The sequence below is a fragment of the Chaetura pelagica genome, unplaced genomic scaffold (genome assembly GCF_000747805.2).
Source record: "Chaetura pelagica isolate M959 unplaced genomic scaffold, ChaPel_1.0 scaffold23, whole genome shotgun sequence".
Taxonomy (NCBI): domain Eukaryota; kingdom Metazoa; phylum Chordata; class Aves; order Apodiformes; family Apodidae; genus Chaetura; species Chaetura pelagica.
Genome location: NW_009952884.1, coordinates 228210 through 244484, shown reverse-complemented (window position 1 = coordinate 244484; position 16275 = coordinate 228210). Strand labels below are relative to the sequence as shown.

The 16275-nt window shown below is 39.8% G+C and overlaps 1 protein-coding gene across 6 annotated transcripts in view; it reads right to left on the bottom strand.

Moving 5' to 3' along the window:
- APP (amyloid beta (A4) precursor protein) overlaps positions 1–16275 on the bottom strand; it is a 171329-nt gene that overhangs the window by 140677 nt on the left and 14377 nt on the right. For all 6 annotated transcript variants that reach the window (XM_009995428.1, XM_009995429.1, XM_009995431.1 and 3 more), the window contains exon 2: positions 5712–5841. In XM_009995428.1, coding sequence (XP_009993730.1) covers positions 5712–5841 — 130 coding nt within the window. The remainder of the gene's footprint in view (positions 1–5711; positions 5842–16275) is intronic.

Below are 16275 nucleotides of genomic sequence, written 5' to 3'. Positions count from 1 at the left end.
GAGGCTTTTCTGCTTCACTCACATGGCTGAGCGGAGACAGAGGCAAGCTGGAGGTGGATTGCTAAACTAGGAGGCACAGGAAAACTCCAAGACAATTATTTAATGTCACTCTGTTGATTAAGCACTGCATGGAAAAGCCAGTGGAAAGTGCTTCCAAAGTATCAAGAATAGAAGCTTTGTCATTGCAGTCAGAAATAGGTGCCCTAGACAGTGAGCTGAGATGAAAAAAAACAAACCAACAAGTGCTGTCATGAAGCAGAAGTAAACAGGCATTTCACATGCTTGTGTGAAAAAAATCCCACACTTAAAATTACAAGTAAACTACCAGATGAACCACAGGAACTGTCAATTACATGTATCTATTTAAATCATTTATTCCAGGCACAACCCTGGTGTTTTATTTGGTATAACTGGCTAGGAAAGCATATCAAAAGTTAAGTATGCCTCTTCTTCTGACATCAAGTGGTTAACTTTACAAGCTGTTAGAATAATAAAGCATGATAAGTTAATAAATATTTTCAAAGATGTTTATTTTAAAACCAGAAACAGAAGCCAACGTTTTCACTATATAACTAAACAGTAAAATATACTTGTCATATAACCTAATCCGCTCATTTATGAACAAGTGATTGCAAGTAATCACGTTTTGATTGACAGAGGCTACAAACATAATGATATTCCAATACATCTGGATCCTTCAAACACTGTCTGAATACAGTTCTTAGCAGAATACATTAACAGGATAATGAAGTAGAGTCACATGTGAGTATACAAGCAAGCACTTTACACAGCACAGTTAATCAATGCCCTGGTAATTACCCTGTCTCACAGTTGCTTATCTGTCATGCCCACAGATCAATCCACTAACATCTTGTATAGTTTAGCTTCTCCTCTATTTCCAGGGCTATGGTGCTCAGTGAGCTGCTGGGCTTGGGTGTATTTCACCAAGAGTAAATCAGGAGTTAGTATTTAGAAAAGAATAGCCATATATTTATTCAAGGTATTCAAAGAATCATGGCACCGAGACAAGGATGCCCCGTCCTGCTGCCAGCTGACAACACAGAGTGAACTACCTCACATTTCACAGCCCACATTGCACAAATTTGCCAAGTGGTTTTCCTCAGGCAAGAAGTAGAGAGGAAAGAGGAAATCATAACTAATTATTGCCCATACTGCCCCAACAGAGGCAGAAACCCTGCCCTCCTGCTGCAGCCAGTGGCAGATCTCCCTCCAACATGAAGGCGGCCAGGTCTGAGGCCAGGATATTTTTCAAGAATAATTTTCCATTTTCATAAAACAAGGTTGAAATCATGGGCTTCTTGGTATTGCTTGATGAAACCCTGTAGTTGTGCCCCACAGCAAGCTTGCTGTAACCACAATGCAGGGCTTGGTCTTAAAAACACCTGCTTTTTCCATGCTGCAGGTGTGAGGATGCCAGCACGCACACTTCACACCATGCCAAGAAAGTGCTGCAGATCTTCACTTTTCTGCCAGCACACCACATGGCTCATCTTTGCCAAAGCACTGAAATACACTCAGCGTTCTATGTCAAGCAGCATACTCCTCACCTAAACAGCATAATTTAGCCCTTTCATCCCTGAATTACTAAAATAGAGTCCTCAAATCCCAGATTTTTTTTCCTATTGAAGACAACACTTTGACATTATCATTCAAGAGACCTAAATAGCCATCTAATTTCTTATTTCTCTTACAAGGTGGCTAACAGAGCTTTTAGCCATAATAAGCACACACTGGAACATGTCAATTGTCTAAAAGGAGGAAGATAAAAATAGTCTTAAGGCAAATGTCTTCAGTGTGTTGAGAAAGGTAGCAAAAATTCACTCAACAGCTTTATTTTCACAGGACATTTCCCCTCATCAGTGAGCTGAAACTGTACAGTCATCTCCTGTGTCCCTTGGAGCATGGAACGAATGCATCGGTAAAGCAGATTTATTGAATGAGAACATTTTCTCAAAGCTTGCAGTTTTAAAAACATTAAGAAACCCTGCACACAAGCACAAAATAATATCTTAAAAATTGTATTAAACCAGTAATGATTTTTTTTCTTTGGATTCTATTAAAATATTCTTAGGGGCTACATTTATGTGGTCACTGCAAAGACACATGGCTAACTCAAATAAGGGGCTTTCATTTTTCCATATTTAAATTATTGCTTTCATGCTTTAGTTGCATCTACTTAAGAAAACATGAAGATGCGTAATGTAGTAAATCCAATAGATATTACTAACATATTCTGCTACAAATAGCTGCAATAACTACCATCCTGCATGAGTCTCAGAGAAAAAAAACTTGCTGAGCAGCCAACTCCTGTAGCGATGTGATCGCTACACATCTCAGAAAGCCTCAGCTGAAGACTAGGATGTAAATGGACTGTGAAGATGCTCTGGCCTAAAAGCAGACACATTTCTGTCAGTTGCCATTTCTCACCTCTGTGGCAAACCAATGTCAAGAAGGAAGGAACTATAAGCTGCCTCACGATCCTGAAAGTGATTCTCGAAGAATAAGCAAAATTTCTGACTCCGCCATGCAATCAGCTGCCCACTGCCCAACTTCCTTTTGGCATCCCAGTTCTGACCAGAGTCAAAGGATTTAATGGCAGTCCACATCAACAGTTTACCTGCACAAAAATTACTACCAGTGCCCAACTTCTGAAACTGAAAAAGAGCTCTCAGGACTCCTTAACTCTGTAAAAATAATATTTTGGAAATAGTATTCTAAAGACAGATATAGTACTGCTTACAGTGATAATTAATAAAATTAGTATCTCCATACTGAGCTGTTCATGCATGCTCCAAGATGAGTTACAGAAGATAAAAAACAAACCAAAAAACAAATCCAAATAAACAACATACTACATAAAAATATTTTAAAATATCATCTGTTAAAGCCATGAGAAGTTAACAGACCAAATTTAATGTACCTCCAGTCTACCCCCTTGATGTACAAGGTAGCAAGAGTGTTCAAGGTATTCGAACACAACTTTTAGACTACAGAAAAATCAAACTAATAAATCAAAAGGGCAACCGACTAACAGAAAAAGTAAATGAACAGTTTTGGTTAAAAACCCTGAACTACATCTTTTTTTTCCTTCAAGACTTACTCTCATTACAGAGGATCTGTTCATCTTACGACCAGGTTCACCTCTATAAAGGCAGCAAGTCAACAAGTGAGGGCAGACTGGGCTGCAAGCCACAGATGAATACCAAGCTGCTGGGTACTAAGCAAGTCTGACTTCCCATGATGGGCTGTACTCCCAGCCTCACATGTGGGAAAATGATCCATTGCTCCAGCCTCCTCCTCTAGCGCACTTTCACCACATCACACAGGGAAGTCCAACTTTAACCACACACATCAAGTAGAGGGCTGGTTGATGGAGAAATGACAAATACTGGCCACATTCACCATTTTCCTCCAGTGTAAGTAATTATGTGGCCACTCTTCTCACAGTAGACTCTTGGGAACATCAGTATCTAAGGCTTTTGCTTCTGCTTGGTTTTTTTTCTAGTCAGGGTCAAAGGATGAATGGCAGCATAGGAGTAAGATGCAAACACAAGTGCAGGCAGACAAAACTTTGTAAGCCTCAATTACAAGGAAATCAGTCAAAAAATAGCATAGGGGGGATTTAAAAATATACAACAGGAGCTAAGTGTAAAGCATTAACAGGAACAAGGTGTTTAAATGTCCTAAAATTTTTGCCTCCAGCAAGCAATGCCTACCTTGCTACCTAACACAGGAGACAGTCAACTGCTAATTTTTCGTTCAAAACTGTAAGTCAGGAAAGACACCTTAAAAGTCCAAGTCCAGTTGCTGACTCCTGCAGGGAATTGCATATAACCATTTCATAAATTTATGAGCTTCCTTCTAAATTACTAGACTTCTTATTCTTTCTAACTGAAGACCACTGTAGCTCCTCAATCTTGCAGAAACTTCCTCATAATTTCAAGATTAAATTTATTCATGGCCAATTTATATTCATTTGCTCTTGTGATGACACTGTCTTTTATCTGAAATTAGGTTGTAAGTTCTCCAGGGCACTGACCAAATCTACATAAGTATAGAGAATCCTGAGCATAATAGTTCTGTGACCGTAATTCAGAGTTTTACTTATGATGAAAACAAATAATAAAAATTAGTTTTTATAGTTCCACTAGGCTGATTATCTCCCACCATATCTCTAATTAATGAAAGTGCACTCACACATAATCTGATCAAATATATAATGATGAAGCTAGGTAACACTGCAGTTCTGCCCCACCTCTAACAAGTTACTTATCTGGCTCTACAAGTATATTGACACTATACAGTCAATGATATTTTTATCTTGATTGTGGAAAACTAAAGAAAATATGGCAACAAATGGGTAGAAGAGCACACCCCTTTCAGCATTAAAGTTTTTGGTAGAAGTGACCAACTTAAGTCACACAGAAGTCCAGAAAGCACACAAAATACAGCAGGTTCCTTCCTGCAGCCAGGATTTATGCCTAGAAGTAGGTCCTCGCCCCCCATCAAAAGTCTTAAATTTGGGTTCTCCTTGAACACTTTTGCTCAGAAGAAAGTTGTTATTCTTACCTGCATTAGCACCAGTAATGATATACTACAGGTCTAGAAATGCCTATTTCATATCCATACATACAAGCATCAGATCTAAAAACTTAGCTGAACAATAAAATTTCCCTGATACTTCATGGTATAGGTTGTGCACATCATTTGCTTTGGCACCTTTGCCCACAGCAGTACCATGCTTGTTAGCTACTCTGCAGTCCTATCTTTCTTAAATTGGCACTCTCACTGCCTGGGAATCAGGCAGAGAATGCCATGCATTTGACCTATTCTACATAAATGAACAAAAATTCTAGAAAGATTGTGCATTTTCTGAGTCTCTCTCATTATTTCTTTCATAGAATAACTGGCCTGAGATGCTTTTCAGATATTTTTGCCGCCCCGGCTTAGCAGAAAAAAAGTAGGTTGTAACTCTAAACTGCAGCATTTAAACTAGGCACCTGACTTAGGACAATTCAAAAGGCAATGTTAAAACAACATATTTAAATAGTGTGTGGAATAATCTCAAGAAAATATTGTGCCTAGAATATTAATGAAAACAACAAATTAACATGATTCTGTTTTCTGAATGCTGACATAAGTAAAAGTTAGCAAACAATTAAGGACTCCCTTTTAAATCGGTGAAATCGATTCAAAGCACCTGGGACACCAGAGAGAATAGCAAGCAACTGTTACAAAAATAAAGCTGTAGAAAGAAACGGGGGAATCTATAATCTAGCTTTAGCTTGCTCTCAATAAAAAGAGATTCTCACTGTCTTTCACAGTAAGAGATAAAGTATTAGACACTACAAAAAAAATAATGGAGAAAAAGTATTTATTTAGGGAAAAGATGGATAGCTTACAAGCAAAAAAACTGCAAAGTGGGTGCACACATGCATGTCTGTATGGGAGGAAAAGAGGGGGAAGATAGATAATGACAAAAATCAAGACAATTAGCAGAAACATCTCATGAAAATAGTACCCGGAAGAGCAGGAGTATTTTCTCTCCAGTTAATGCTGGACAATACCCACCTGAAAGAGGGTGGTAATACAGAGACATGGAAGTGATTTATACAGATTCTCAATCTGTTTCATGAAGAGAATGAGAAACCTAAGAGCAGGAAAATATGGACTGAAAGTCAGTCACTCACCCAAACACCTGTAGGGAACCACAATATGGGGGTGGCCGTTGCATTGCTTCCATCCCCTCTTGCACCAGTTCTGGATCGTAACTGGCTGGTTGGCTTCAACAACATTGGTGATTTGTAATTCAGGGTAGACCTAGTGTTAAAAGTATAAAAAAGACAAATATTATCACAAGTATGCACTCTGGGTCATGCATAATACATGTGTTTGTAACACGGATATCACTCTTTTTCCTATTTTCTCTCTCCTGTTGTGTAATACATTTACTTCATTGTATGAAAATATGCACTTACCTGGAAAGCTGGTGAGTTGCTCATCAGTGAAAACATGTGGCTGCCAATTCAGAATAGGATGGCGGTAGCAGCTGGCTGTCAAAATACAACTTGGCCATTTATACTTGCTTAAGCTAAAGATCAGCTAAACAGGTGTCTCACAGTTGGCTACAACATGCTCTCCTCCAGATCTAGGCTATTTGCTTTCCTTGAGAAACTCCACATACTGGGCCAAATCTCCACACATTTAAAACTAATAACATGTCTTCATGTTTACCTCAGTAATTTTAATAAACATCAATTCTTTCCTGCTTCAGTCTGCATAGTATTAAGTTTGTTGAATCTGTTAATCATATTTAGGCTTACATCACCAATATCAGCTTATGTCCATCTTTCCAAAATAGCTGAGATGAAAATCCTATCTGCTTTTAATACTGCAGTACACTTCTACACCTACAACCAAGCCGCCATGCCACAAACCATGTCACCAGCAAATTATATGACTATTTTATCGGCAAGCCACAACTTTAATCAAGCTGTATATATTTGACTTTTTATCTCCTTCAGACACTTTATCCCATCCCCCTTTTACATATCAATAGTCAGTAATGGCCTCTTTCACCAAGGACCTTTTGCTAACCTTTTGTGCAGACCCTCCTTGCAGTCACTTTCTACACGTGCATTTTATTGGGAGCACACTGCGTCACACAACACTGTAGCTCAAGCTGTGGAAGGATTTCAGAGCATGTAAACCACAATTTTTTTGGATAAAATTTAACAGGAATGTGTTCCTGGAGAAAACCTAACAGGTGGTTAGTCCACACCACCAGGCTATAGCTAACCAAAGCAAAGCCTGTGAAGCGCACCAGCATGGATGCTTAGCCCCTGTTGCTGCACTCCACACTCCCAACTCTCACTGCCATTACAGCAGCTGCTAGCACAGCCTATGGCTCTCGCTTTAGATTTTTAAAATTGGTAATCTATCAGCCCTATCACCAAACTCAGAAGGTACTAGTTTTCCTTCACCTTTCCTCAAGCAATCCTTACCATTTTCTGAGTATGCCAGATCTGAGGATTTAGGTGGACTGGAAACTACAGTCTATTCATACTAGACAGTGAAAAACAGAAATAGGAACAAGCGTGAGGAAATGCAAGTAATTGTCCAAAACAGATGCTTAGAAAATCACCACAAGAACCTCCACATCTCTGCCTTGAGGAAAAGGATTAATCTTAATCATGTATTCCCCCAGGAACACAGCATCCCAGTGGGCCATTGTCTCCTGGCACTCCACTGGCTGAAGGTTGAAAATGTACCTATGGCAAAAATGAAGCAAGCAGGCCGCATAACTACAGCCCTAGTAAGTTTCAAACTTTACAAGACACTAATAAACAACAAGATAAGCTTTTCAGGTTTGAGATCAATAGTCTTGAAATAAATGTGGCCTGGTCCACTGACAGAGTAACAACAGAAAGTAATCAAAGCATAACTGGAAATACTTGGGAAGAACTTCTTACTTTCACTAGCAGAAAGGACCTAGTATAAATGTAAAATTGGACTACATTAACAGCTTAATGCACAAAACAAGACCAAGTACACTAACAATCCAAGGAAATGACTACAGAAAGAATAACTACTTAAACAACACACTTTATACTAAAGAGATTGAACATCAACCTTGCTTTCTATTTTTTTTAAAAAGTGTTTTTAATTAGATACCTTTTGTTTTGCTGAAGTGCAATACGGAGCCCGTCTGATACATTTTTGCCAGCTTCAACAGTAACCTCAGCTCACTACAACAGATGGTTAAAGTGTGCACAGTCTTCATATGCAGCCTTCTATGTTAACCCACCATATGAGATACAGTTTACTTCAAGAAAGTCCACAGAGTAGAACTGAAAAATTAAGAGTGAAAGTTTCCAGCACTCAGAAGACTGTAGCTTTGCTTTGCTCCTTTTGTCAGCATGTGACCAGGGCTCATGGTCATCATCCGTATTATAAATACATCACAATTTTTACACTCCTCGCATAAAGTGGCTCCAGAGGCACTTGCTGCTCCCCCTGCTCCATCAGCACTTCAAATACTGAACTCTGAACTGAAACAGCAAGGCTGCAAATTCAAGGAAAGCTCCCTTTCTTCTTCAGTCTCTTTATCTTTTACTTTAGGTCTGCCCTCAGTTTCACCAAACAGGTCTGCACACGTTCATGCTCTATACTCGTCACAGCACTGCCAAAATGGATTAGGATGTCACCATGGCAGGCAATTTCACACCTCAACTGCTGTGTAAATATTACACTGGCAGGCACTGTAGCTGCCTCCAGAGCTAAGAAGCAAGATGCAAGAGAAATATTTTATTTTCTTTGGACACTTCCTTATGCAGTTGACATGCTGTGCTCTTCCAAGTTCATATGTCCGCAAACATCATATCTGAATAATTACAACCCACAGTTACATAATGTCAGATGCTGTCACAAAACAGGCACTTGATATATTGTCACGTCACCAACACGTTCTGACAGGGCACATTTTAACATTCCTCAGGGTTAAGTCTCACTTGTCAGGTAAAGAGGAAGTATATGTCTTATTTAAGACAACTAAGAAATATTCACAGTGGTTGGGTTGGAATGTTATAAAAACAATTTAGGAAAAAAAAACAACAAAGCACTTTCTTATGCATCCACAGCAACAACTACACATCTTTAAAATTATAGAAAACAGGATTCTGATTCTTGAGAAGAAAGACACAGTTGCTTTCTTGAAGTGAATTTCTTGTGAGCAAGAAACTATTAGAATCATAGAATCATTCCAGTTGGAAATGATCCTTACGATCGAGTCCAACCATCACCCCTACTCTACAAAGTTCTCCCCTAAACTATGTCCACCAACGCCACATCATTACTGTACACACATTACTGTAGAACCTTTTTGAAACAGTAATACTGAGGAGATGGAGGAGATATGGGGTTTTTTGTTTTTGTTTTTCCTAAAACTTTATAAGTTTAAAAGTTTTCCTAAAAGTTTAACTTCTGGTTAGTACAGTGGACCTAATTCTAAGTAGTTAACAATATGAGTCAAAGGCACAGTAGGATAAAAAAAAATACAAAGGCAGCCTTCTGTTTCTACATCAGTTACTAAAATTCTAATTTCCTTTGACAGTTCACACAAAGCTCTGTCTACCCTTCACAAGAGAACACAGGCTTTGAGTTTCATTATCAATAGGTCAATGTCAACAATGAGTATGCACTGAGGAAGTTCTCTACACTAGACTTACATAAGGTATTTGCTCTGAACTGAAGTGGGACCTACTTAGTGGCACAGAAAAATGAGACTTGTATTTATTTATAGTGTCCCTAATGAGACACTGCTCCTTCTAGAGTCAGAGCGAGTAGCTCCAGAAAGTTATGAGAAGCAAACTTCCAATATTTTTGTAACTTGCTCAGAGTAATTCCTTTAATGTACCTAAGAAGGGATGCACGAAACAGAGGTCAATATAATCTAAAAGCTTTAACTGGCAATCAAAAGTTACAGCTAGATCTGATTTTACTTCCATTGTCATTACTAAGTTTCCTTGTATACCTACTTCAGAAACAAAAATTTTAAAAGCCTCTGAACTCGGGCTACTGAGAATTGAATGTAATCTTGTTTACACTACCGTTCACCTCTACCAAATCTGACAACACATGGATTTAGGACTAGAATGTAGATGTGCTTAATAAAGGGTATTTTGATCTGTCTACATATATAGGTGTTGATGTAAACAGCAAACAGGTCAAATATGCGTTAGCCAACCAGAGACTAGGAATTAATTTGAAACAAATCTGAGAAAAACAAAAAGATATGTCAGAATAAATGACTAAAGGAAAGTAGTGGATGGGCCACCACCACAGCTGTCCCTCCTGCCTGTGAAAGAAAGACCAGCCAAGAGGCCTTTTGGCATTGCTGGTGCAGGCAGTTGCATCCCCAGGACCCTGGGGTACTGGGAGCACCAGCTGCTGACGTGGGACAGGGAGGCCATTTGAGGAAGGACAGGTGGGACAACGGATGACAGCCACTGGGCAATATGAGCTCCCCACAGTACACTGCAGGCAAGAGGGGGGCATGGCCCTTCCTGGAACACCATGCCTAGTGACAGGGCCAGCAGCACAGGACTTGGGTAAATTGGAAGGAGTTCAAAGAAGAGTCAAACAGCAATGATGAGATCACGTATCCCACACAGAGGAAGTCCTCAATGCCAGGAAGCAGTATTTCAGCATAACCATATGAGAGGTAAGTTACCTCTATACTAAAAGGCATTTAGAGCAACAAAATGTAGTATTTCATCTCTTGGTATTATTTATCTTCTAGAGCAACTCTGACCATTCAGAATATTGCTTCTTGACACTGTTTCCCACAGTATATTCATAGAAAAACTGGCTGCTCATGCCTTGGATGGGCATACGTTTTGCTGGGTTAAAAACTGATTGGATGGCTGAGCCCAACAATTTGTAATCAATGGAGTTAAATCCAGCTGGTGGCCGGTCATGGGTGGTGTTCTCCAGGGCTCAGTATTGGGGCCACTCCTGTTTCACATCTTTATCAATGATCTAGACAAGGGGATAGAGTGCACCATCAGTAAATTTTCAGATTACATTAAATTGGGTGGAAGTGTTGATGTGCTTGAGGGCAGGGAGGCTCTGCAGAGGGATCTAGACAGGCTGGATCAATGGGCCAAGGCCAATTCCAAGAGTTTCAATAAGGCAAAATGTTGGGTACTGCACTTCAGCCACAACAACACGCAGCACCGCTACAGGCTTTGGGAGGAGTGGCTGGAGAGCTGCCCAGCTGAAAAGAACCTTGGTGTGTTGATTGACAGCCAGCTGAACATGAGCCACCAGTGTGCCCAGGTGGCCATGGCCAACAGCATCCTGACTGCATAAGGAATAGCGTGACCAGCAGGACCAGGGAGGCAAACCTACCCCTGTACTCAGCACCAGTGAAGGCACAACCCAAGTACTGTGTTCAGTTTGGGGACTCTCCTCACTACAGAAAGGACATTGAGCTACTAGAGCATGTCCAAAGAAGGGCAACAAAGCTGATGAAGGGTTTGGAGCATATGTCTTAGGAGGGGTGGCTGAGGGAGGTGGAGTTGTTTAGCCTAGAGAAAGGGAAGCTGAGGGGAGACTTTTTTGCTCTCTACAACTACCTGAAAGGAGGTTGTAGTGAGCTGATAATCGGTCTGTTCAATCAAGTTGTAAGAGAAAGGACAAGAGGAAATGGCCTCAAGATGCGACAGCAGAGGTTTAGATTGGATATTAGGAAGTACTTCTATACTGAAGAACGGTCAGACATTGGAATGGGCTGCCCAGGGCAGTCGTGGAGTCACCATCCCTGTAAGTATTTAAGAGTCATAAAGGCATAGTACTAAGGGATATGATTTAGTTAGGAACTTGTCATTGTTACATTGATGGTTGGACTTGGTGATTTTTAAGGTCTTTTCCAACCAAAGTAATTCTGTGATTCTTTTATCATACTTTTAAATAATTTTTTTTTTAATGTTTACAAGGTTAGCTGATAATTAGAAGGTTAGTGGTGCTTTTTCAATTTACTTCTGCATTTTTACTAAACAATTAAAACAAGACCAGAAAGAAATATATATAACTATTTGCCCCTGTGTTTTAAATGGACAAATACTTTTTTTTTAACACTTCAGTGAAGTAGTCTGCAAAGCTACTGCAAGCACAAAAGTATACACACATTTAATAACCAGTGTTTAGGAAGACTGGTCTTAAAAAACTTGTGGAAAATGTCCTCTGACAGCAAGGCTGAAAGACATCTAAACATGCTTCAACTATGAAAGAAAGCCTTTGGCTGCAGATTAACAAATTATAGATACATCAACACTATTTCTCTTTCTTTATAAAGTATATTATTAAATAAATAAAATCTTTCTGAAGATTTTCCTATCAGAGGGCAGAAAGAAAGTGTCATATTAAAACCACAGAAAAAAAAAAAAAAAAAAAACAGAAAAAAAAAACAACAAACAGTTGCTTCCCAGTATTTTGCATAGATAGGTTACTTAAGAGCAGTAACTAACAGACACCCTGAACTGTTTTTCAAGCATTTGGCATGTCCATGCAGAGGAAGAATACAATAACTATTTCTGTGTGTCCATACAGCATCTCTGCAAGACTTCACATCTAGGACTTTGGAAGCAGCAATGCTGCAGAGTTCCAGCTGTCCCAGATCAGCTGCAGCAGTAGTAGCATCACATGAGCAGCAGTGACACAAGCACTGTCAACCCTGAATGACATGTCCTGTTCTCTGTCTTACAGACTGTATCAGGATGATATACAACTATATACAGATTCAAGTTATTACACATGTCTAGTGTCAAAATATTCAAAGTTTATCACTGATTTATATAACTGCTTTTCTACATTATTATAGAAAGTCATGGTATAAAGGTAATTTCAGATCTTCATTAAGGCCTAAACTCAGAATTGAGACTTGAGAAGCAGAAACTTCTAGAGAATCTGGTTGTTTGGTTTTGTTTTCTTTTTTTTTTTAAGTTTTGGTTTTTTCTTTAGTTTTAGTGTTTGTTTCTTTTTCTTTTTTTTTTTTTTTAACTGAATTACTTAAAGTCATGTAACTTAAAGGCAGTAACATCCCTCCTTCTCTGCCACTTCACCTATGCCCTATCATGCCTGACCAAGCTCAGTAACATGCCCCTGACTTTCTCAACCATGGCACTTCTACACACAGAAGCAAAGCTACAGGGCTAGTTGGCACCGCAGCTTTTCCTGTCGTTTTCTTTAACCCAATCAACTTCTTAACTTGCTCAAAGAGAATTATTAAAGGACAATCAAACACAGCACCAGCTGCACTGGAGCAGTTTCCAAACGCACCGTTACAAGCAAGAGGAAGAGCAAGGCAAACAAGATGGAATGGCTCTACCCCTGTACCACAAGTCTCAAGTACCTGCTGCTGCAACATAATCAGAATAACATCACAGGTATTTGCACTTCTTTCTAACTGCCACTCGGGAAGAGAAAACTCTTTTAACCCCACAGTTTAAAAGAAAACAGAAGTAATAAATTCTTAAAAGCAAAATTCTTAAAACCACACCAAATTACTTTGATTAAATAAATAATACCAAGCTGAGTGTCTTCCAAACTAGACAGGGAAATATTTATTTTGATTCAACCCTAGGACAAGTTTCCAAAGACATGATATTTCCCATCTTCAGCCACATCACGTAATAGCCATGCATAACAGCCTTCAGTTTCTAAGGGCTAGAGCCTCACTAGCTATCTGAGTCACCTCTCAGCCTCATCTAGGAGCTTCACATACTGCTCTTGAAACTACTTCTTAGGGCGCATCTGACAAATCATCCTCCTCCCTTCCCAACATCTCAGCTCCTTCACTATTACACACAGAGCTGCTGGTCAAGCCCTCCCTGCCATGAAAATCACCCACTATTTCAACTCCTTCCACCCCAATTCTTGCCTCTGCAATCCACTCATCTTGGCATGCTACTAGTTCCCATTCACAATCTGTCTGCCCATCCTGTGATTCTCAAGTTGCATGCTAAGAAGTGAATGCTCTGTCCTCTTCTCCTAAGCATCTTTTAAACCTCTTCATTTTTTCCTCCAAGGATGCAAAGCCAGCATACATTTAAACACTCTAACTAGTTTTGTTCATTACTGATCCTAGCCTATGGAAAAAAACAACAACAAACAAAACCAAACCAAACCAAAAAACCTAGTGTGTGTTTAAAGAGGTGGCTATTATCCGCAAATGGGGGGAGGATTTGGGGGCAGAGAGGAAGAAGAGATCAAGACGTTGCTGCAGTTTCATGTCCTGGTCATGAGAACATGCAGTCACTCTTGAGCAGTGTATATAATAATCCTGGTACAGTCTCCTAAGTGCTTTTGGTATTGACAATAGTGGAAACAGGAGATGGTTTTAGTACAGTCATCAGCTGTGCGGGTTCACCCATTTATTTATTTATTTATATGAATCCTTCAAAATTCCTAACGTGCTTTTATCTGGAATTTCATGGGTGGCTGCAACTTACCTTGCAATTAAAGCATTCAGATGAACTGCCAGATACAAGGTAGGCCTGCTCAACCTTAATTTATGCACAGGGCTCCACGCATTAACACACACTGGCTTTTCTCTAAGGGCTTTCCTCTGCACACAGGCAAGTCAGAAGCCTATGGAAGGAGAAGTAAGGCTGCACGGACAAACACATTCTCCTCACTGCCTCTGAAGTCCATAATTTTATAACACAATCATGTCTGCATACAGTTAAGAAAAGCAAACAAAAAAATCTTAGCCCTGCCAGGCAAATTCTGCCTACCACGTCAAGTCTCTAAAGTCAATCTAAAGTCAATCTAAAGTCCTTCTTGTGTAATTACAGAGGATACCCAGCTGCTCACACCGTAAAACCTCAGAGGAAACAGGGTTGGACCTCTGGTCCAAACCTCTTCCCTTTAGGTATGATATAAGATTTCATCCAACCCACTCTCTCTTTAAAGGTTGCCCGAAGCACTGTGTCACTGTGTCAAGGAAGGTGGGACGTCTGGAGTGCCTGGGTCTGATTTTCCAGATTCTCCTGCAGGCTGCCATCTCACCATAGCAGTATCAGTGGGAGAAATGCAAGGCATAGTGCTCTCCTGGCAGTGGCTTTCTTTCTCAATCACACCAACACATGAAATGCCAGTGATCTGTACAGGACAACTAATATAAAGAAGAATTTTAAACTGAACTGTGCTGGCTACAGTATGAGCATCCAAGGGACTGCAATAAAGGCTCAGCTACTTAACCAGGATCTCCAGGAGCAGTCCTTCCTAAGACTGTCCTTTTTAAACAGCAAACATTAGAAGACAAAACAAACAAAAGCAAACAAAAAACCCACCAGAAAAACATACAAACAAAACCAAAACAACAAAAAACCCAAACCAAAACAACAAAGAAACAACACACCAAACAACCAAGTATGACCTATTTTTTCTTTGTATTATCATGCTTCAGATGAAACACCATATTTCATCTCAGGCCTGATATATTTCAATAGGGGACAAAAGGGCAATTTCTGCCCAAAGATGGGGTACAATTCTGAAAACATTAAATTAAGCAATTTAAGATCTTTGTGAAAATTACTACATATTCAAAGTTACAATTTCCTTTTCTGCAGGTTTTGAAAGAAATCATCAACATAAATGGGCTACAGCAGACATTTTAATTTGTAAAAATTACCTACCTTAAATAGCTTTGCAAGTTTCATCTGAAGAAATCTCCCATCATCCTGTCATGTATGTGACTATAACTGAGCTGTTAGTTTGTTAAGTAGATTATAGTACAAAACATACTTAAACAGCAGGACAAAATCTATGAAAATATACTTGAAAAAAATGTAATTGTTCACTATTCAACTATTTCCAAGGTCCACTGCTTATGAAATGGCCTACTTTATGTCAAAGTTATCCTCGGGGCCTTGCAAGAACTGTCACAGGCCTGGGAACTAATTTTTAATAATCTAATTAATTTATGCATTCTTGAGTTTACTGTGGACCTAGCCAAAGGGTAATTTATTAATCTAAGAGCCTAGATTCAGCTGTATGCATGTCCCAAGAGACAAATACGGCTGCAATTTCTCTTTTCATGGAATCAGCTTCAAGCTCTATTACCAAGAATGGGAAGCAATAATGTACGGTCATATTCTGAAACTGTGATTATACTCAACAGAATCTTAGGAGTTGGAATGGACCTTGAATGATCATCTAGTCCAACCCCCCTGCCAGAGCAGGGTCACCTAGAGCACATCACACAGGAACGTGTCCAGGCAGGTTTTGAATGTCTCCAGTGAAGGAGACTCCACAACCTCTCTGGGCAGCCTGTTCCAGTGCTCTGTCACTCTCACAGCAAATAAGTTTTTTCTGTTGTTTACATGGAACCTCCTATGTTCCAGTTCACACCCATTGCCCCTTGTCCTATCACTAGACATCACTGGAAAAAAGCCTGGCTCCATCGTCCTGACACTCCCCCATAACATATTTGGAAACATTGATGAGGTCACCCCTCAGTCTCCTCTTCTCCAAGCTCAAGAGACCCAGCTCCCTCAGCCTTTCCTCATAAGGGAGACATTCCACTCCCTTCATCATCTTTGTGGCTCTGTGCTGGACTCTCTCAAGCAATTCCCTGTCCTTGAACTGAGGGGCCCAGAACTGGACACAATACTCCAGATGTGGCCTCCCCAAGGCAGAATAGAGGGGGAGGAGAACCTCTCTTGACCTACTAACCACACCCTTTCTAAT